This window comes from Cucurbita maxima, unplaced genomic scaffold (genome assembly GCF_002738345.1).
Source record: "Cucurbita maxima cultivar Rimu unplaced genomic scaffold, Cmax_1.0 Cma_Scf00004, whole genome shotgun sequence".
Taxonomy (NCBI): domain Eukaryota; kingdom Viridiplantae; phylum Streptophyta; class Magnoliopsida; order Cucurbitales; family Cucurbitaceae; genus Cucurbita; species Cucurbita maxima.
The window spans coordinates 5476617-5498109 of NW_019272020.1; the positions used below are offsets into that span (position 1 = coordinate 5476617).

Genomic DNA, 21493 nt, shown 5'->3' on the forward strand with positions numbered 1-21493 from the left:
TACGGTTAGTAGGTGTCAAGGATATTTAGTAATAAATTATAGTTTACCATATATATTATATTTGATATTTTATTATAATATTTGTCTTATTACCATAGGTATCTTTCCATTTATTGTTATTTTCATTTATTATTATTTCCGTGTCCTTGTAATTTATTTGATTATAAATAAGATAACTTTCACACCATTTAGGTATGGTGGATTAATCAAACATTCTTAGTAGGTATTGTCCACTTTGACCCGTTACGTATTATCGTCAGTCTCACAATTTAAAAACGTGTATACAAGGGAGAGGTTTTCACTCCTTTATAAATAATGTTTCGTTACTTCTCCAACCAATGTAAGATCTCACAATCCACTCCCTTGGGCCCATCATCCTTATTAGGTGGACTGTCTCTAAGCAAAAAATTTAAGAGATATAAGATTTAAATATTTATAATGTCACACACAAATTTGTAGCTATATTATGCTTTGATGGGGACATGAATTCATCATTTACCTTAATGAATAGTTAATACTCATATCAATGTAGATGATATCACGAGGACATTTCCAAATCAAAACACTATTTGCATTAATTTCATATTTGTTTTTTATTTTCTTTTTTCTACTTGATTTGACACCTAATCAACCACTTTAAATATATTTATTAAATATTTTTTAAAATCAACCACCTTTAATTGCTAGTTTATAACAAAACATTCTCTAATTATGTCGTTTAACTACAAAGGAATTATATAATATATAATTAATTGAGCTTTCTCATAATAAACAAATATTAATTATTTAAATATTTATAATATTATATGTAAACAAATCTTCATCGATTTTTTAAAATAATCGTTTTTCTTAATGCGTTTGTAGTGGTTGTCGGTTGCGTGTGGAAAGTTCAAATTAACTGTTGGTGTATGTTCGGATCTCGAGTCACGTTTGAGAGAAACGTTTTAGAAAACATGAGCGATGAATTACATTTGAAAATGGTTAGAAAGAATTGAAGAAAACAACGTTATATGACTATAAGCAAATAAAGGAACACCACAACTCATGATATGAAGAAGTGACAACTAGTCATATCCCCCATAGTATATTTTGGGGCATTTTAGCCACTGGGTGTAAGCATGATTTTGATGAACCGTCATACACCATAGCATGAAATAGTAAAAATATATCTAAGATGAAAGCATGTAAAAAAGGGTTTGGAACAAGCATGAAGCCATGGACAACATACCGAGATAGCTGACACACCTCTCAGTGTCTGGTTCTGATACCATTTGTAACAACTCAAACCCATCGATAGCAGATATTGTCTGCTTTGACATATTATGTATCGCCGTCAGCCTCACATTTTTAAAACATGTCTACTATAGAAAGGTTTTCATACTCTTATAAATAATGTTTCATTCCCTTCTCCACGGACGTGAGATCTCACAAACATAGACCAAGAAGAAGAACCCACAAGAACTCCTCAATAGAAGCCACGAGCCAAGTAAAACAAAAGTGAAACACATCATACCTAACGACCTAGAAATCACTGAAAAACCTAAAGTAGCATCATGAACACGAGAATTACACTCGAGCCAAGATTAATATTTTGATGACATAGTTCCTAAAGTTTCACCGACTCAATTCGTCTCTCAAAATTCATTAATTAAATCACATATTTTCCATTTAAGTAATGATTAAAGAAGAAATTTAACAAATTTGTTTTTAATTTAATTAGTGGAGTTTAAGAGAATGAGTTGGACGTGAGATGAATAATCAATCTTTTTCCTAAAATAATAATAAAAATAAATGAAAATTACTCATCATGGCCAGCTGCAATTGAAGGGAAGAAACATACACAAATTAATTAAATCAATTAATCTCTATAATTGCCATCTTGTTCTTATTGTAAAATTCAAAATCCCAATTGGGCCCTTCTCAACACAATGTTATATCCACCCAAATTAATTCATTTTTATTTAATTCGATATATTTATAACTCAAATCCATTATTAACAGAATTTGTTCTCGATGAGCTTTCCCTCAAGGTTTTAAAAACACGTATCCTAGAGAGAGGTTTTCGATCTTCAAATCGATGTGGGATCTTACAATCCACCCTTGTAGCGTTTAGTGTCCTCACTGACACTCGTTCTTCTTTCGAGTTTCCTCTCAAGATTTTTAAAATACGTATGCTACGGATAAGTTTCCTTACCCATTAAAAATATTTCGTTCCCTGATAGGAACCAAGAGACATCAATCATACAATATGCTTCAATGAAGATGTGAAGAAAATATTGTTGAAATTATCAAAAGATATTTCAATTCATGCCACATTGAAAAAGAATGAAGTTTCATGTGATAAATTTTGGGTGGATTACAATTTAAAGTTATTATATTTCATTAATGTATTTTAAGAGTTTTTATTTAGGTTACAGTTACATAATAGTTTAATTATGACCATTAAGTACGAATGTAACAAACTCTTGGAATGCATTTAGTAGTTTCATTTTGAAGCTATATAGAGCCATGTATGTTGTATTTGTAAGCATACTTGAAAAATATAGTAAAAGAAGCATGTGTGCTATTCTTTTTGTAATTCTATGTAGTTTAGATTGCATGTAGAATTATTCAAGCTCGACATGATCAATCTTGTTTGTGGAGTGATTCGAATCTTAAACAAGTGTTCTTGCCTTGAGATATTTGATCAACAAGAATCATTCAAACTAGACATGATCGATCTTGCTTGTAGAGTAATTCAAATCTCAAACAATGTTCTTACCTTGAGATATTTTTCGATCAACAAGATAATTCGAATCTTACTCCCCTTGTAGTGGTTCTTTATCTTATCATTCTCCTTCCCTACCGATTTGATATCTCCATATTTCGTGTCTGATATACTTTGAAATAGGTAAAAAATAAAAAATAAAATGAAGGAGAAACGAGCAGTAAGTCAAGACGACAAATCTAATCAAACTGTATCAAATAGTGCGTGAATATGAATTGTTTCGATATGGTTTGATTTGCTTGATGTTTTTTTTTTTTTTTTTTTTTTTTTTTTTTTTTTTTTTTTTTTTTTTTTTTTTTTTTNTTTTTTTTTTGTATGGATTTTGTAAGGGGAAAAGGGAAATAGGTTGGAAGGAAGGAAGTCAATTTTTGGGTTGTGATGATTAATTGGTACGCACGTGAGTAGGTGGGAACGCATGCGGCACTCAAGATAATATTTAATTGATAATAAAATATTATATGAAATTAAATAAAAATTTTAAGGATTAAGATATTAAATATTTGAATTATTTATTTTAGAATTAAAAATTAAAATAAAATATTTTTAAAAGAATTTTATAGGTGAAAATAATAATAATTTTATATGGGAAGGGAAGGTCCAAGAAGACTGGGGCAGGGTGAAAAGGTCAGGCGGCACGTGCATGAAAAGAGGTGGAAGTGAGGCCAAAGGTGTTCAGTGGAGGAATCTGCACGTGATGAGAGAGAAACAAACTTCCAAATGGCATTTAGCTGTCAATCCCTCCAATACTCTCTCACGGGGCACCGTCCTCATCCTGCCCAAACTGACCCAAAAAAAAAAAAAAAAAAAAAAAAAAAAAAAAAAAAAAAAAAAAAAAAAAAAAAAAAAAAAAAAAAAACTCATATTTTCTCTCTCTCTTCATATATTTTTCCACCTATTTTTCCCAAATTGACCTTTAAAATTTTTATATAATATTCTATTATACCTAAGACTAGTTAATAAATACCTAACGAGTTAAATGTATTTCGTGGTGGGTTGGAAACAAGAGACGGTGTTAGAAATTTTTCTAAGAAGTATGTGAGTGAAGATAAAAATATGTTGAAAGGTGTTATGTTGAAGTAAAGAGTAAGTAACGCGACTATTTCGCAAGAAATGTTGAGATTATTAAGTGCCTAATTATATTATTTTTGAGTTTATAATATAAAAAAAAATATTTTTTTTTTTAAGGAATAAAAATATACTTTAAGAATATATTTAATAGAGTTTGAAATTTTTAATAAATATAATTAAAAAAAAAGGCCGATTTTTGTTAATTTTTTAGAGGAAAAAATAGATTAAAAAAAGGCAAAGTGGAGGCCAATCACGTAAATATTTTTAAATAAGGACAAAATTTGAATTTCGCAAGTGAAACGACAGGGGTGTTCATGCAAAAAGTAAAAAAATAAAAAATGTTAATATAAATGAAGAGGAACTGGTGGTCTACTTTCTTTTAAGATCCCAGGAAGAGAAACCAAACGCCTCTGGTGGCGCGTGGGCGGCGAGTGGAGGAGACACGGCGGGAAGTGAAGAGTGTACGGCGGAGGCGGCGGCGGTGGCTGGGAAATGGGTTCTCGAGAGAGAAAGAAAGCAGCAGCTTCGTCTCTGAATCATCACAAGTCTAAAGAATTTCGTGCCTCCACAAGCTCTAGTGCTGTACTTCCTTATAACCTTTCAAATTTCATGCTTTTCATTTGAAAATTTTCTAAATTTTGTTTATCGATCGAATTCCGAACAAACACCGAAATTTCTCGCGCAGTTTTGATTCAATTCGATTGATTATATATAAAGTCGACCAATTTCCTTTACACATATTCTACTCGGATTTGAACATGTGCAGGTGGTGAATGTGGAGGATTTAGAGAGGGGATTTCTAATAAACGTGTTTTCAGAAAGGAATTCACCGGGATTATTAGTTCGAATTCTAGAGGCCTTTGAAAAACTCGGACTTGAAGTTCTCGATGCAGACGTGTCTTGTTCTGATTGTTTCCAACTTCAAGCTGTTGGAGAAGAGGTCGGTTTAGTCTCTCTACTATAAATTTTTGAAACTAAAATTGTCGTTTATTAAAGTACGAAAATCGATCGGAAGATTTTTGTTGTGTTGGATGATGAAAGTCCCACATCGGTTAATTTAGGGAATGATCATGGGTTTATAATCTAAGAATACACTCTCCATTGGTATGAGGCCTTTTGGGAAAGCCCAAAGCAAAGCCATGAGAGCTTATGCTCAAAGTGGACAAAATTATACCATTGTGGAGAGTCGTGTTCGTCTAACATGTTGTATAATATTTTGGATGGTTTTTGGCAGAATGAAGGCACCAAAATCATAAAGGCCCAAGTGGTGAAAAATGCAGTGAAGCAAGCAATCAAGGAATGGAGTGAAAGTAATGGGCAGGCATAAATTATATATATTACCATTTTTTATTTTCCTTTTTTTTTTCCAACATTATATATATAAAAAAAAAAAAAATCAATAAAAATCATTTAAATTACTCGACTCGAATCAATTAATAATTCTAAATGAATCCAGTTGGTCAATTCTTGTTTCCATAGATGACGAATACGTGGCATTTTTAAAAAAAAATTAAAGAATTATATATTTTAATATTGAAAAATAAGATTTTAATTATATATTTATTGGCTGACGAATAAAATGATGAATTAAACTCTTTAATTAATAAATTTGTATTTGTTAATTATAGGTCGCTTTACTTTTATATATGGTAGGATAAGTTGTGTTTATGGATATAACCGTTATAGATAAGTTTATTTTTGACGAGCGGTTCATAATTACAGTTGGATTAAAAACCCATTTTAAATACTACTAATTATGTGATTAACAATTTGTTTATGATTCAATGGGAAATAATAAATTTTGAAACTCTCTGTTTCGTTAAGTACCCAAAATGGTAAATATGTTGATTCAACGAAAATGACTGACAAATCAAATAACGTGTCTTTATAGGCACGGGTTTTATTACTCACTTGAGATTAACATATAACCTTCGTGTAAAATATTTATTTTCTTAAAACTACAAGATTTCATGTGCGTGTTTTTTTATTTGTGCTCTAGAATGGAGTCGCAGTGACTCAAAACAAAATTAGGTCTCGAGCACTGTCAGATTGCTCTAGGATACTACCATACTCGTCTGGTAATACATCCTATACTTTTAATCAATCTATTAGATATAAATTTAATTTTTTTTTTTTTAATGTCTAATAAATCTCCCATTTTTAATTTAATAAGGAAAAATATGAAAAGTAAAAAAGGGCAAAATAGGAATGCAATGAGAAAAAACACAATGGGCCTATAGAACCGGTCCAATAATCTATCTATTTGAGATGGCCCATATATTGATATCTGTACCCAATCCAAATGGGCCTGGTCCAACATCATAAATAGTTAATTGGGCTTTGTTCACACTTTGGGCCGTCTCACCAACTGACTTGTTTGAGTGCTCCCCCGGTTTTCTGATACAGGCGGAGGAAATCCAAGCATTTCCGTTGGCTGCCGGCGAACAAGAAACAGCGGTGGTTTTTTTCTTCTTCGTCAACAAAGAATCGAGGGAGAGGATCTGTCTCAGTTTTTTTTTATAAAGGAGAATCTTCATTAATCATGGATGCTACACAAAACTTCCGTGTTCTGTTTCAAACGATTTGGTTGAGAGGCTGTTGTTTGACCATCAGGGAGAAGAATTCGAGAGAGATAACGAACGATTGTAATGTGGAGGAGTTTCGTACTGATGAGAAGATGCATTTCAACTTCTGCTTCGAAGGCTCCCAGTTTCGGATGGTTCGATCATGTGAAACCGGCTCCAAAGGATCCCATCATCGGTGTTACAGAAGCTTTCTTGGCTGATTCGAGCCCTAACAAGATCAACCTTGGAGTGGTAATGAACTAACTCTGTTATTTCTTTGATCGCGGTGTTTATTTGGAGTTCATGGAATATTTTCGCGTTTTTCACTCTTGAAGGGAGCTTATCGGGACGATGAGGGGAAACCGGTTGTGCTTCAATGTGTTAGGGATGCTGAATCGAAAATTGCAGGGAGCGAGTTTTTGTAAGTTCAAATGCTATGTTTAGATGGAAAAACTAGCGAGGTTTAGTTTTCTGGTTTGCTGAGTCTTGCATTTATTCTCCTTACAATTTTAGAGAGTCAATTTCTGCTGCGGTGAGTTCAACATTTGTGGAGGAGAGTGTTAAGTTGATTTATGGAAAGGATTCAGATGTTATCAAGAAACGGAGATTTGCTGGACTTCTGGCACTTTCTGGGACTGGAGCATGCCGACTGTTTGCTGAATTTCAGAGGCATTTCCATCCCGATGTTCCAATTTTCTTGCCTGAACCAACTTGGTCTAAGTATGTCCCTGTTTATGGTCCAATTTTCTCAATATTTCTCTTTCACTCTCTCTCAAATTTACTACTGACCTGCAGCCACCACAACATTTGGCGAGATGCTCAAGTGCCAGTGAGATCCTACCGCTACTATCATCCGGATTCTAAGGGTTTAAATTTTGGAGCATTCATGGATGATATCAAGGTATGATCGAAAATTTTCTAAGATTTCTATTTAAATCCCCAGTATTCATTTTAGTGTTCGTTGTTAGTATTTCAATGATTATTTAACACAATTTTGAATTCATCTTAAATTCAAATCTGACCTGCTTCAAGCATTTGTGTGGATTTATGCTCGAGTTTAATATTTTTTATACGTCCGTTACGTTCTTATTTGATGTAGAATGCCCCAGAAGGTTCTTTCTTCCTGCTCCATCCTTGTGCTCACAACCCAACTGGTGTCGATCCAACGGATGAACAATGGCGAGAAATTTCAAATCAGTTGATGGTAGTTGCTAAGAGTTTGATGGTCAAATTCAACCATTGCATGATTATTGTAGAGAATGATATGACTTAATTCTAACTTTGCCTGCCAGGTGAAACATCACTTTCCCTTCTTTGACATGGCGTATCAAGGTTTTGCCAGTGGAGATCTTGAAGAGGATGCCAAAGCTATACGGCTATTTCTTGGAGATGGACATTTAGTTGGCTGTGCTCAATCCTTTGCGAAGAATATGGGTTTATATGGACACCGGGTTGGTTGTCTAAGGTTAGTTTATATTGGCTGAACTTTAGATTGTTATCAATAAGAAGAGGATATATGGTAGTGTAAAGTAATTGTCTTGTGCTATTAATGGAGGTACTCATAAAATGACAAGAATTTTATAACATGGATATTCTCAATTACATTTAAGAAGAGAGAAAAATATTTGATCACTTGGTCCAAGCAACATGGTGTGTTCGAACACTTCTTAATGATTGCATTTTGGTCCATATAGATCGTTTATTTATGGCTTTTTTTTTCTCTTAAACACATGAAGTTTGCAAATTTGAACTTTTGGCCTCTTGACATATGTTGAGCTATGTCCAAGTTAATTAACTTTTAATAGAACTTTTAATAGTGGTTTAGTCATCGTGTAAATACATGATAATTGAGTCCTTGATTTTTGTTGGTAGTGAGGCATATAAATAGACAAATAATTGATTTCTTTTTTTGTTTTTTCTTGCAATTAGGCATATAAATGGACAAATAGTTGAGTTAAGCTGATTGTCCAATCAAAGTATTAATTAGAACTTAACTCAAAGGCTTAATTTTATATTTTAAAATATGAAAAAAACTAAATTGGGTTACAAAAATCAAAATACTGAGTTAAAGTGTATTGAAGCTCGTTCCATTTTAAGGAATTATCCCTTTGGCATGCCCATAATTCTGGTAAAATTGGGTTTATAAGCTATTAGATAGGATAGGAGTTAGCATGGTCTTAACTCTTGGGGCCTTTATCTTATTTTTTGAATGGGTTGCATCAAATTTAGATCTTGACCTCTGCCTCTTGCCTGTTAGAATTCTTACATTACATCTCTTATCTCAAATTTCCCCCAATTTCAAGTGTTCTTGGCAAAGATCAACAGCAAGCGATGATAGTAAGATCTCAGCTTCAGCGACTGGCCAGAGCAATGTATAGCAGCCCTCCCATTCATGGTGTGTTATTAGTCTCAACAATCTTGAGTGATCCACTTCTGAAAGCTGCATGGATTGAAGAACTGAAGGTAATGGATGAATAATTTTGTAAAACTTCTTGATTGATTCCTTGGAGGATACTGATTCTGATGTGCTTTTGATCCTCCTGCATTTTTAAGGTCATGGCTGATCGCATTCGGTCTATGAGAGCTAGTTTATTTGATAACCTTGAGAAATTGAATTCTCCTCTAAATTGGGACCACGTAGTCAAGCAGGTCAGTTATGAGTTTGATATTACAATTTTGTCCAAGTTACATTTCTATTCCTTAATATCCATGTTCTTAGAAGTCTTGTTATCATTGCATTCTAAAGTGTGATCTCGTTGACCCATATGCCATTACATTAAAATAAGACGATATCATAAAAATTCATCTGTCACATTCTGGGTTTTTTCATTACAATGATGGTAGTACATGGAGATTTGAACCCTCAACCTTAAGGAAAAGTGTGAGAGTCCCACATTGGTTGGGGAGGAGAACGAAACACTCTTTATAAGTGTGGAAAATTTTCCCTAGTATACGTGTTTTAAAGTCTTGAGGGGAAGCCCGAAAGGGAAAGCCCAAAGAGGACTATATCTGCTAGCGGTGGGCTTGGGTTTGGGCTTGGGCTTGGTCCGTTATAAATGGTATCAGAGCCAGATATCGGACGATGTGTCAGCGATGAGGCTATTTTTCGAAGGGGGCTAGACACGAGGCGGTGTGTCAATAAGGATGCTGGCCCCGAAAGGGGTGAATTTGGTGGGAGTCCCACATTGATCGGAGAAATAAACGAGTGCCAACGAGGACGTTGGGTCCCAAAGGGAGGTGGATTGTGAGAATCCCACGTTGGTTGGAGAGAACAACGAAACACCCTTTATAAGGATGTGAAAACTTTTCATTAGCGGTAGGCTTGGTTCATTATAAAAAGAGTTCGTGCTAACTGAGTTATGCTAATCTTGGTGTCATGTTCTAGATTTTTGTTTCATTGGTTTACAAGATGATATTGAGAGATCATATGAGCATATTGTTCAAAACTATTGAAACATGATACTGTTCAAGATGTTTAATATTTATGTATTGACATTATTGTAACATGATGTAGGTTGGAATGTTTTGCTATTCTGGATTGAACTGCGAGCAGATTGATCAGCTGGCGACAGATTTTCATATATACATGACCCGAGATGGACGTATGAGGTACCTCTAACAACATTACTAAACTAAAAAAACATCATTTTCGTCCTTATACTTTGAATTTTATTCAATTTTAATCGGTATCTTCATATAATATAATGTAAATATGTTTCTAAAATTTATATAAGAAAGGTAATAGAAACTCATTATTTTTTAAAAAATTAATAGGGACTAAATTAGAAATTTGATAGTAGAATTAAAATAGAAAAGTTTCGAATATGTGGACCAAAATAGTATTTTAACGAAAAAAAAAACAAAAACCAAATATCCACTTACGATTGTGATTTTTGGGGCAGCATGGCAGGTGTGACGACCAGAAATGTAAGTTATATAGCGAGTGCAATGCATCAAGTGAGTAATTACGATCCAGAGTCTTTAAATGTCTCCAATGTTAGATTCTAGTGGCTTCAACTTAAGAATAGTTCAATTGATTAGGTTTAGTGTTTTACTATAGTTCAATTGATTAGGTTTAGTGTTTTACTATTCAAATCTTCCTATTCTCAGTTGTATAGCTCAGCCAATCAAACAATCACACGTCTTCAATGATATTTATTTTTAAAAAATCAAATTTAAAAAATAAAAACAAAACATATAAAAGATATTCATATAATTAACCTATTATTAAATTTACATTATAATTTTTAATTAAAAAAAACGTAAAATTGAAATGTAATAAAAATAATGAAGAGGTTGATGTAGTTAAAGTGTGTGGGACCAAAATAAAGTTAAGAGATGGAAGGAATATATGATATTATGAGCATAAATGAATGCCTGATAAGACGTGCGGTGGGTCCTGCCTCCTCAAATTTATCAACCATACCAACTAATTTAATTTACCAAATTCAAAAATTCATTCTTATAATATATTTATAAATCATCAAATTATTTACATTATTACCCCTAAATATTAGGTTTAGTATAATTAATTATTATTAATTCAATTATGAACCCAATTCAAGGGAAAGTATGAAACGGATGACCGGAGGCCACTGAAGTGATTATAGCTTGCAAGTTTTAGACAGAATTTTTAAAGAAAATTTGAGCTAAAAAATAGAAATTCTATTTTTTTTTTGTTCCAAGATGCGAGGTCTCTAATTAAAGAAAAGAAGGCTTAATATATAGTTATTCATACTCTTAACCTATGTGCCACATAACTCACAAATGAGTAATACTCATACAAGCAAACAAATATTAAAATTATAATTAAATAGTGTAATTAATGAAAGGTGTAGTTACTAAATTTAGCTGAGTTCATTAAATGCAATATAAAATACATTTAATGCATTTTTTTTTCTTGAACCTCAACTTTACACAACATTTAAGAGAGGTCTCTAACGTCTTCAGCTTGAATATCAGTATATTAGGTTTATTGTAACTTCTTGACTCTTGTCCTTATAATTGGACCTTGAGGTATGAAAATTCCTTGGTCATGGTTCATACCAGAACGTGTTTAGTAAAAAATCGTATATAATTATTATTTTATAATATAATATAATATATATTATATGTAAATCAACCAGAAGTACTATATTTTAAAGCATAAATATACTTTTAAAATTTAAAATATGGTTTTCAGTTTATCATCTTAAAGTCATTTTTGGATAATCCACCTTGGATGTTTTTTTAAAAAAAAAAAATAATTAAAACTTTTTTTTTTTTTTTTTTACCGTTTCTTATTTATTAGAATTTAAGGTCAAAATATTAATTTGATCCCTATATTTTAGATCATATTCTAGAACAAATTTAGTAAATTAGTAAATAATAATAATTAATTTGATTAAAATTAGTAAATAATAATAATTTTCAGATAAAAAAGAAAAATTGTGAACCAATAAAGATAATGCTATTATTTAAAAAATTATTCTAAAATATATTGAAAGTACACCAATTAAAATTTTAAATTTGAAAGCACATGGAATCTAAAATCAGTTTGTAAGCTTTAAGTTATTAATTTTTTTCTAATTAAAATTTTCTACCATATTGACATAAATAGTATTTAATTAAAATATTGGATATTGAAAATTTAGAAAGGATCAATTTGTAATTAAATATGTTGATGGTAACATATACCTATTTTCTTGATTTACATCAAATAATATAGGAAGAATCTTTGTATGAATCTATTTATTATCGCATCTCAAAAAATCGAAGAATTAAAAGCTTATAAAAAATTTAAATCTTAAATAAGCGACACGTGGGTCCTATATTGATTGAAGAGGGTAACAAACAAACATTTTTTTATAAGGATATGAAAATCTCTCCCTAGTAGACTCGTTATAAAAATATGAGGCTGACGATAATATATAACGAATCAAATGAGATAATAGCTAACAACGGTGGACTTGAGTTATTACATAACTATGATTTGAGTGATAAAAGTAGTGCGTTAATATGAATATTATTTTAATTAATTGTCGAGAAAATATTTAATAAAATAAATAGTTAGTCCTTTGAGTAGCTTTGGTGCCACTTTTTTGTTCTTGGGTTTTTATTTTCTTATTTATTTATTTTTACTTATTTTTAGTTTGCTTTTGTTTTGCTTCACTCAAATTCTAAGCTTTCGCCTTTTCTTATTTTATAATTTTTCTATCATATTATTTGTCTCATTTTTGTAGTTATTAGCTTTTTTTTTTCTTTTTTTTTTCAAAACAAAAAAGGGTTTATGAGGAAAAAAAAATGCTTTGACCATTTTATTTCGGAGAAATTTAAAATTTTAAGAATATATAATTCAACGATCATGTTTTTCCAAAGCATGTTGTTTATGGCCGCATGACAGATGTCCTAGTCTTGCTTGCTCGGGTTGGTTGACAGGGACGTCGACCAATTGAGTGGAAGAGGATGTTACGGTCATGCATGTCCAAGGCGTGTTGTCAATGGCCACATGACAGATATCCCGGGTTTGCTTGTCCAGGACATGTTGTCCATGGTTGCATGCTCGTTCCAAATCCTTTTTACATGCTTTCATCTTAAATATGTCTTTACCATTTCTTATTGGGTCAGTATGAGGGTGTATGACGGTTCACCAAAATCGTGTCTACACCTGCAAGGGCTAAAATGTCCCAAAATGTACTATATGAGAATATGACTAGTTGTCAACTTCTTCTTACCCGATAGTTATATGCAATAAGCTGTTATTGTTGCCATTTTGCTTACATTCTAATATAACATCATTTCCAATTTCTCAAATCTTGCTTTCAAAACTCACTTTGAAATCTCTCTGCCCGTTTTTCTAAAACTTTCTTCTTAAACCAGGGCAGAGATTTGATTTGAAGTAGGCGACCCAAGAACAATTGATATCTATTTTTTTAGATAAAAAAAATGTAGAGTCAAAATAATTTAGAATTTAGATTATATTAATGATAATTATTTTTTAAAACTTTTTATATGAGGTGAAAAATATTAATGTAGCAAAATATACATTTTTATTTAATTTTTTTAAAATATTAATGAAATTTTTTTGAAAGTTAAAAAAAAAAATTTTAATTATTTCCATATTAATAGTATTTTTAAAAAATTAAGTCAATTTTTTATAATTTAGTTCTTTTTTCACTCGGAAAGAATCTCCCACTCACCAACTAATAGTAGCAGGTAAGTTTTATCCATGGTAAAAGTAAAAGTAAAAAAGATTTACAAGGGAAAAAATATTTATAATAAAAAATAATTAGTCTTAAAAAAGATGATTAGATAAACTTTATTATTATTATTATTATTATTTTTACAAATTTTCAACCAATCCCTTTGGACTTATCGATACCATACACCAAATGAACATAACAATTATTCTAAAGATTTACTCCGATTAAGATTCCGATTCCGATTCCGATTCAGATTCTGAACCAGTGAAGTTTGTCAATCTCACCGCCGCTCATCTACCGATTCCGAAACAAAGCACTGAGCCGGAGGCCGCCGCATCCTCTCCCTCCTTCGAACGCGAGACTCCGAGCGCAAACCGCCGCACCGACGGCCGAATCGAACGTCGATCCGGAAGACGGCAATGACGCCGATTTGGAAACCGGCGGCGTCAATAGATCGAGTTTCCTCTTGTGATTGAAGAAGATATGGAAAAGAGAGAGCGATTTGGAGCGGTTTTTTGGCGGTTTTTGAAGAGAATGAGAAAAGTAAGAAGGAGGAGGAGTGAGAGGAGGAGTTAGATCATCGGAAAATCGGTGAAGAGGCGTACCTGGCTGAGACTCCCAAACGAAAGGAACAGCACCGGCCAATCCGCCATAGTAGATTCTGGAAGAGTGATTGGCTCTGGAACTTTCTCTGGTGAGAAGCTTGGAGAAGAATTTGTCGTTGTGCTTGAATTGAAGCGATTTTGGAGGATAATCGGAGGTTTCACAGAGCATAATTGTAAGTTTTCTGAAACGGAATCTCTGAAATTGCGATCTGATCTCTGCGTGTTCTGTTGAGGGAGGCCATTGTTTAGGGTCCCCTCAACTCTGTATATATGTGCCTCTCTACACGCCCTGTGGTCCCCATTCCAAAAAGCCCCTTTTTCTTTTTTTCTTTTTTGTTGGTAAGTTTATATAAATAATTTAAATTACAAAAAAAAAAAAAAAAAATACTCTTCGGATCTAAATTATTTGTTTTTTTTTTTTTCAATTTCATTTTATATATCTAAAATGATAAACTTATTTTTGTTGCACCAAATTCTATTAATTAATATTTGGAAAATAAATTAAATTAAAAATATTAAATTTGAGAATTTAAATAATAATAATATACTAAATAAATTATTAATGACATTATTCCAAAGTTTTTGAGTTTGAAGACATTATAGTCAAAAATAGAAAATACTTCTTTCGATATAAAAATTAATGTATCGAGTAATTTTTTTTAAAGTCTCTATTTATTATTATCGACTTATTTAGTAAGAATTATCTAAATTAATTCAAAACCATAATTTAGAATTATATTCATATAATTAATCTTATAATAGAATTACACAGATAAATAAATAAATATATATAATATAATTCAATAATTATATGGAATTATCAGTATTTAAAATAATAATTTATATTTCATGAGTGACTTAATAATTTTTTAATTGATTGACCAAGATCAATAATAATATTTGAAATATGCTGACATTTTTAGTTTTGTAGTTGAAAAGTAGGTAAATAATATATATAATTTTTATATTAATTAGTTGAAGGATTAAAAAACTCAACCAACTTTAAAATTATTATCAATATAAAACAAAATCAGATCTGTTTCAACACTTAAAACTTTAAATATAAAATAACTTTTATTTTCATTTAAACCCAAATATTTTTATTCGCCTAATTATAAATTCTAGAAAAATATAATTATTTTATTATTTTCATTTTTATTTAACTAATTTATAACCGTGCGAAAGCTAACCGAAAATAATATAATTATATTAGATAGTTATCGTAGTTAGGATAATCTAGATGAACTTCTGTATAGCGCTTCATTATCAAAATATTAACACGATTATATTACCTATTAGCACGTTCAATTGTTACTTGTCTGTCATATCAACTCATTTAACTTGATTTTATATAGCACGATAATCCACTTAAAACATCTATTTACTTTCTAAATAGTTATAAATTATTTAACGACCGACAAAAATAATAAAAAATAAAATAAAAATATACATAAACCAAATTTTAATTTGGGGTTATTTAGTTCCTCCCCTAAGCAAATTCATTAACTACTTCCATCTATAGAAATTTTATTTATTTGGACGAACTAAATTAAAATAAATTCATAATTTAATTAAAACAATATAAATTTAATTGGGTTGATCTAATTTTTTCAACGCCTTAATTTTATAAATGAATTTCAATTATCAATTTCTATGCATAATTAGATAATTACAAATAATTTTTTTAATTAAAATTATTTAATACAAATTTAAAAATAGTACACCATTCGAATAACTTTTAATTATGTATTATTATTATTATTATTATTTTATTATTATCATTTGGTTTATTAGATTTATTTAACTTATGAAAATAATATTTAATAATTTGTTCCAATTCTCTCAAAAAAAGGGTGATTGAGTTATTTTTGTTGATGATATTCGCAACGGTCGCATTATGAATTATGGGAATGTTTGAAATTTTGAAGAAAAAACCCGACAAGATCTTTGGGAATCAACCTTATCTTTTTAAATTGGGCCGACACGTTTTATTAACTAAAGGCCCATTAACTTCCATTTCAATGCTTGCTTTGTATACTGGGCCAGCCCAAATTCTAAGTAGATTGCAACTCTTTTGGGCTCTGACTGCGTCATTGTGGCCATTAATGTATATTTAATAAAATTTTTAATTTTTAATTCTATGCTAAAAATAGGCTCCTCACAAATTCATAGTTTTAAACAATTATTTGATTTATCGGATATAAATTTTAATTTTATGTATGTGAATTAAAAAAAAAATGAAAATTTAAAGACTAAATATGCCATTAACAAAATAACAATAATATATATATAAATAAACTTATGAATGTTCGTGTGTTTCATTCTAATCAGTTGGAGAGTAAAACGAAACATTTTTTTTGAGGGTGTGGAAATATATTACAAGTGGTATCAAGTTCGGTCACTAGATGTTGGGCTCTAATAAATGGTATTAAGTCGAGTCACCAGATGGTGTGAGACATTGGTTGGAGTAGAGCGGGACCTTCTCTACTAGGTCAAATTACTAGATGTTGAGTTGTTACAAATAATATCAGATTCAATCACTAGATAGATGGTGCAAGACACTAATCAGAGTAGGGTGAGACCTTATACCATATCAGGTTTAGTCACTCGATACTAGTCTGTTACAAATGATATCAGAGTTGTTACAAGTGATATCAAGTACATTCACAAGGCGGTGGGGGGCACTGATCATAGTAGGGTTGGACATTCTCCCATATCAGGTCAGTCACATGATGTTGAGTTGTTACAAATGATATCAGGTTCAGTCATCGGACGATGTAAGACATTGATCAGAGTAGAGAGAGACCTTCAACGTATTAGGTACAGACACTTCAACAAAATGATATTTGGTCCATTCACTAGATTGTGCGAAGCACCAATCGAAATAGAGCGGGACCTTCTCCAGTATCAAGTCTAGTCACTAGACGCTCGGCTGTTACAAATAATATCAGGTCCAATCACACTCGACACCCAAAAATTTTAGTAGGTGGATTTTCAATCACGTGAAAATGGAACTAATTGGAAAAAGGAAAATAAAAACAGCAAAATTGTAAAGAAAAGAAATTGAGAGAGAGAGAGAGAGAGGTCGACCATTTCGTTTTCCGTCTCTCTCGTCTCGCTCTGCAAAAGGACTGTACACACTGCACCGTACTTTCGTCTCTGTACCTGCTTCTTATGCTTTTCTCTCTGCCTTCCCTCTTCTTCAAAAATCAAACCAGACGCCATTCCTTCGTCCTTCCCTCCATTTATTCCTCTTCATTTCACCATAAACCAAGAGTTTGGAGCTCTGCTTTCAATGCTGCATCATCTTGCCTTCCTAAGGTATTCTCCGTTTTTAGAATGTAGGTAGTTTTGCAGCAGCAGCAGAAGAAGTCTACTCAAAGTTTCATCCCGGGGTGCAGATTTGAGAGCAGTGAGATTCTTGTGTTAGGGAAGTGGAATGGGGAAAACCGGTGACGGCGGCGATATGGAGAACGACGGTGGGGTTAGGGCGGAGATTGATACTACGGCGCCGTTCGAATCGGTGAAAGAGGCGGTCAGTAGGTTTGGTGGAAGCGGCTTTTGGAAACCCTCTCACAGTCAAGGTCACAGTCACAGCCACAGTCACAGCCAGCCATCCGAACATGAGGTTTCTTCCTTCCACCTCTGAATGTAGATTTTGTTTAGGGAAAACGATGTCGTTTATTTTTGAATTCTCTGAACTCTAGTTAAATAGACAATTTCGATCAAGAGCTTGTGTTAGAAATATCTCTGCAAATTTTGGCATTGATATGTTTAGTGGCTTTTCTTGTTTTTTTGTTGTTGGTTTATTTTTGTTGTATCCTGTAGGTATTGATTCGAGCTATTTATATGTTTTTTGGCCTGTTTGCAGATAGGATGAAACTAGAGCCCTCATTTCAAGTTTTTGTTTTCAATTTCAATTTCAGCTATGAAACTAGATGGTTCAGAGTTGGTTGGGTTTAGCTTTGAAGAATGAACTCATGTTTGTTCCTCGGGTTTGTCAAGCTTGGAGTCTATTGGATAAATCCATGAGTTTCGATACTTTCTCACCCCCAAATTCACCTCTGACATGGTTTTCTTAAGCCTATGCTGCCTCAACTTAGACTCAAAGCATAGGTTTCATAACACTAAGTTTTCAGAACCCTCCAAGTGTTAACATTTTCAAGCCTAAGATGCCAAACAGACACTCTTATGGGTGTTTGAGCTGAGAGTTTGGGCTTTGTTGAGTTTCATATTGGCTTAAGAAACTCAACTCATGTTTGTCTCGGGCATTTGTCGAGCCTTGAGTTAGTTGAACAAATCTATAAGTTTCTGCACTTCCTAAATCTACTCCCTTACATGATTTTCCTTAGGATTCCCTAAACTAGGTTTGAAAACCTAGGCTTCTTAATCCCTCTATTGTTTCTCTTAAGTTGCCAGATGTCATGGTCATACTTGTCTAAGGCGTGTTGTTGCCCATGATCGCATGCCAAAACTCTTGCCTTGTATCACTTTATTGCTTTCCTTTAATGCTTTCATGATGTATTTTCTAAGTTTTTGACGTTTCGGCAAAATCATGTCTACAACGGGTAGACATGAAATACCCCAGAATGTAATATAGGGGGGTGTGACCAGTCGTCAACTCCTCCTACCTAGATTTTGTATGACCATTTGACGATATCACTTCTAGGCCTGCCAAACTTGAATTGCCTCAAAATGTACTATATGGGGATGCGTCTGGTCAAATTCTCCTTATCCTGAAAGTTATATACTATTCAAGCCATTGTGTTGCCTTTTGCTTCTAGTTATATAACGTTGCGTTCAATCTTTCTTTCAACTTTGCCTTCAAATCCCAATTTCGAAAATTTCTCTGCCCCGTTTTCTAAACCTTCTTCTCAAAAAGGGGTCAGAGGCTTGAGCATACGTTGCCCTTCTATAGGCGACGCGATCTCAAATTGGCTTGAGTCACTCAGTATTGGGAGTGAATGACGCCAATCATAAAAGTCCGCTGCTAAGAAAAGTATGATTGTGACACTAGGGTTATTCTTACTAATTTAGAATTAACTGGACCATGACTTGTTTGCTAATCAATCTGGTATGTCTTCTTTTTTCTTCTTCATCATTAGCATGATAAGGACGAGGTCGACATTGACATTACAATACTGGAGAAGCAGGCAAAGAACATGGAGAGTGAATTGATTGTCAAGGAAAGGGAGACCCTGGAAGTCTTAAAAGAACTCGAAGCGACCAAGAAGATTGTGGAAGATTTGAAACAGAAGCTGCAGAAAGAAGCATTTGAAGTTAGTGCGACTCGGGAAGCGACGAGAGGTGATATGAATGTAACTGCTGCTAAAGAAGCAGTTAACGAAAACGTCGGGCCCGTCGGTCAAGGTCAGAATGTGCAAATATCCCCTCCAGCACCTGGTTTAATTCTTATGGAACTGGAACAGGCCAAGCTAAATCTTACTAGGACGACTGGTGAAATTGCTGATATTCGAGCTTCTGTTGAATATTTTAACAAGAAATTAGAGAAAGAAAGAACTGGACTCGAGAAAACTCGAGAGAGGTTAGCTCAGAATTCGTCTAATATATCTGCCCTTGAGGAAGAGCTAAACCAAACAAAACTGAAGTTACAAGTGCTAAAAGATGCTGAGGCAGAAGGGTTTCCAGATAACCCTCTAGAGAATTCCAAGGAGCTGCAAGAATTATGTTCCGAGGCCGAAAAGTTTAAGAAAATGAGGGAAGTAGCCACACTAGAAGTTTCAAGAACAGAATTTGAGATTGAACAGAACAAGGCCATGCTAAAAACAGCTCAAGTCAAGTTGGTTGCAGCCAGGAAAATGAAGGAAGCTGCTAGAGCAGCAGAAGCTGTTGCCCTCTCTGATATCATAATCTTGACAAAGCACGGCAATCCATCGAGTGATTTTTCACTAACTCGTGGAGACGAAAGCGTAACTCTTTCGTCGGAGGAATATTCTACTCTTACTCTTACAGCTTGTGAAGCTAAAGAACAATGCAGAAAGAGAGTTACAGACATGATGCAACTAGTTGAAGCTGCTAACGCATCAAAAATGGACATCTTGAATCAGGCAGAGAAAGCTTCTGAAGAACTCGAAACGAGTAAAAGGGTATTGGAAGCCGCTATGAGCAGGGTGGATGATGCAAATCAGGGAAAGCTAGCAGTCGAAGAAGCGCTTCGCAAATGGAGGTCAGAGCACAGTCAGAAACGGCGTACGGTTCAAAGCTCTACCAAGTTTAAGAATGCTTGTCCTTCTCACTTCAAAAGAGATTCTAGGATACTTGATGTGAATGAAGTAAGCATGGTCAGTGATGAACCAACGCCTGTCTTGAAGCCAACTCTTTCAATAGGACAGATACTAAGCAGGAAGCTACTACCTCCCGACGAATTCGAAACACCAACTCTCCCTGAGAAAAGCTCAGTTAAGAGAAAGATGTCACTTGGTCAGATGCTCAGCAAACAAAGTGGTGATGTTTCCTCCTTAAAGAAGGCTGAAAATAGTCAGAAGCAGACATTTGGAAAACGAAAGAAGTCGGGATTCGCTCGGTTTACTCTGCTGTTGGCGAAACGGAGTAAAAGGAAGAAGAAAGCTGCAGTTGTTAAGAAGTAACCAGCTAGTTTAGTCTAACTCTGATCTCTCATCATCCATAGCTGGTCTCTGGGTACTTTCTCTTGTATCTTCTCTCCCCTTGTTAGGTCTTACTTTAGGATGTTGTTTATATTTTGGATAGTTTGTAGATGGCTGTGCCTTATATATTTTGTATGTGTTCTTACTTCTTGTTCTTGATCCTTAAGGATTGTTGTTACCTCAGTGCAAAGATCATAGAGTTTTTACCATTTCAGCTTTGTTGATGGGATATTACAATGGTGTGGAGGCTTTTTCCTAACCCATGTATTTTAAAATTTTGAGCGGAAGTTTGGAAGAGAAAGCCGATAAAGGACAATGCTTGCTAGCATAAATGGTATTTAGAGTCAGACACCAGTGTGCCAGTGAGAATGTTGGGTTCCGAAAGAGGGAGTGGATTATGACATCCCACATCGATTAGAGAGAGGAATGAGTACCAGAGAGGACGTTGGGACTTGAAGAAGGGTGAATTGTGAGATCACACATTGGTTGGAGAAGGGAACGAAACATCCGTTATATAAGTGTGAAAATCTTTTCCTATCAAATGCATTTTGAGGGGAAACTCGAAAGAGCCAACATCAGTTGAAGAGGGAAACGAAACGTTCATTATCAGTGTGGAAATCTCTCTCTATCAAATGCGTTTTAAAATCTAAAGGCTAAAGAAGAACCCAACAAGGTTAAATAA

At 33.2% G+C, this 21493-nt stretch overlaps 4 protein-coding genes across 7 annotated transcripts; 3 read left to right on the top strand and 1 right to left on the bottom strand.

Annotated features, from left to right (window-relative positions):
* Positions 1–4205: 4205 nt before the first annotated feature.
* LOC111478240 (aspartate aminotransferase, mitochondrial-like) lies at positions 4206–10564 on the top strand. 2 transcript variants are annotated; one of them, XM_023122412.1, is made up of 14 exons: positions 4206–4417; positions 4602–4775; positions 5070–5145; positions 6242–6651; positions 6735–6820; positions 6913–7119; positions 7195–7300; positions 7499–7603; positions 7692–7864; positions 8703–8862; positions 8953–9048; positions 9914–10008; positions 10302–10440; positions 10473–10564. In XM_023122412.1, the coding sequence occupies exons 4-13, from the start codon at positions 6484–6486 to the stop codon at positions 10405–10407; spliced, it is 1302 nt and encodes a 433-aa protein (XP_022978180.1). In that variant the 5' UTR covers positions 4206–4417; positions 4602–4775; positions 5070–5145; positions 6242–6483; the 3' UTR covers positions 10408–10440; positions 10473–10564. The 2 variants fall into 2 exon arrangements, with proteins under 2 accessions (XP_022978180.1, XP_022978181.1); XM_023122413.1 differs by having other exon boundaries at positions 4206–4412.
* Positions 4328–5162, top strand: LOC111477723. The gene is made up of 3 exons (XM_023121602.1): positions 4328–4417; positions 4602–4775; positions 5070–5162. The coding sequence occupies exons 1-3, from the start codon at positions 4328–4330 to the stop codon at positions 5160–5162; spliced, it is 357 nt and encodes a 118-aa protein (XP_022977370.1).
* Positions 10565–13672: 3108 nt separating the features above from the next.
* LOC111478334 lies at positions 13673–14443 on the bottom strand. Its single transcript, XM_023122539.1, has one exon. It carries the CDS (start codon positions 14352–14354, stop codon positions 13875–13877), a length of 480 nt encoding a protein of 159 aa, XP_022978307.1. The 5' UTR covers positions 14355–14443; the 3' UTR covers positions 13673–13874.
* A 2129-nt stretch (positions 14444–16572) lies between these two features.
* LOC111478203 (WEB family protein At2g38370-like) lies at positions 16573–20994 on the top strand. Of its 3 annotated transcripts, XM_023122364.1 has the most exons (3): positions 17246–17506; positions 17587–17813; positions 19291–20994. In XM_023122364.1, exons 2-3 carry the CDS (start codon positions 17625–17627, stop codon positions 20791–20793), a joined length of 1692 nt encoding a protein of 563 aa, XP_022978132.1. In that variant the 5' UTR covers positions 17246–17506; positions 17587–17624; the 3' UTR covers positions 20794–20994. The 3 variants fall into 3 exon arrangements, with proteins under 3 accessions (XP_022978133.1, XP_022978132.1, XP_022978131.1); XM_023122365.1 differs by lacking the exons at positions 17246–17506; positions 17587–17813 and adding an exon at positions 16573–16577 and having other exon boundaries at positions 19336–20994; XM_023122363.1 differs by having other exon boundaries at positions 17246–17813.
* Positions 20995–21493: the final 499 nt, after the last annotated feature.

Excerpts from the sequence above, each read along its gene's own strand:
- LOC111477723 (XM_023121602.1), top strand. The coding sequence starts at position 4,328 with ATGGGTTCTCGAGAGAGAAAGAAAGCAGCAGCTTCGTCTCTGAATCAT. Across the intron at positions 4,418-4,601 it reads CCTCCACAAGCTCTAGTGCT|GTGGTGAATGTGGAGGATTT; the intron begins GTACTTCCTTAT and ends GAACATGTGCAG. Across the intron at positions 4,776-5,069 it reads TTCAAGCTGTTGGAGAAGAG|AATGAAGGCACCAAAATCAT; the intron begins GTCGGTTTAGTC and ends GGTTTTTGGCAG.
- LOC111478240 (XM_023122412.1), top strand. The coding sequence starts at position 6,484 with ATGTGGAGGAGTTTCGTACTGATGAGAAGATGCATTTCAACTTCTGCT. Across the intron at positions 6,652-6,734 it reads ACAAGATCAACCTTGGAGTG|GGAGCTTATCGGGACGATGA; the intron begins GTAATGAACTAA and ends TCACTCTTGAAG. Across the intron at positions 6,821-6,912 it reads ATTGCAGGGAGCGAGTTTTT|AGAGTCAATTTCTGCTGCGG; the intron begins GTAAGTTCAAAT and ends TTACAATTTTAG.
- LOC111478334 (XM_023122539.1), bottom strand. The coding sequence starts at position 14,354 with ATGCTCTGTGAAACCTCCGATTATCCTCCAAAATCGCTTCAATTCAAG.
- LOC111478203 (XM_023122363.1), top strand. The coding sequence starts at position 17,625 with ATGGGGAAAACCGGTGACGGCGGCGATATGGAGAACGACGGTGGGGTT. Across the intron at positions 17,814-19,290 it reads GCCAGCCATCCGAACATGAG|CATGATAAGGACGAGGTCGA; the intron begins GTTTCTTCCTTC and ends CTTCATCATTAG.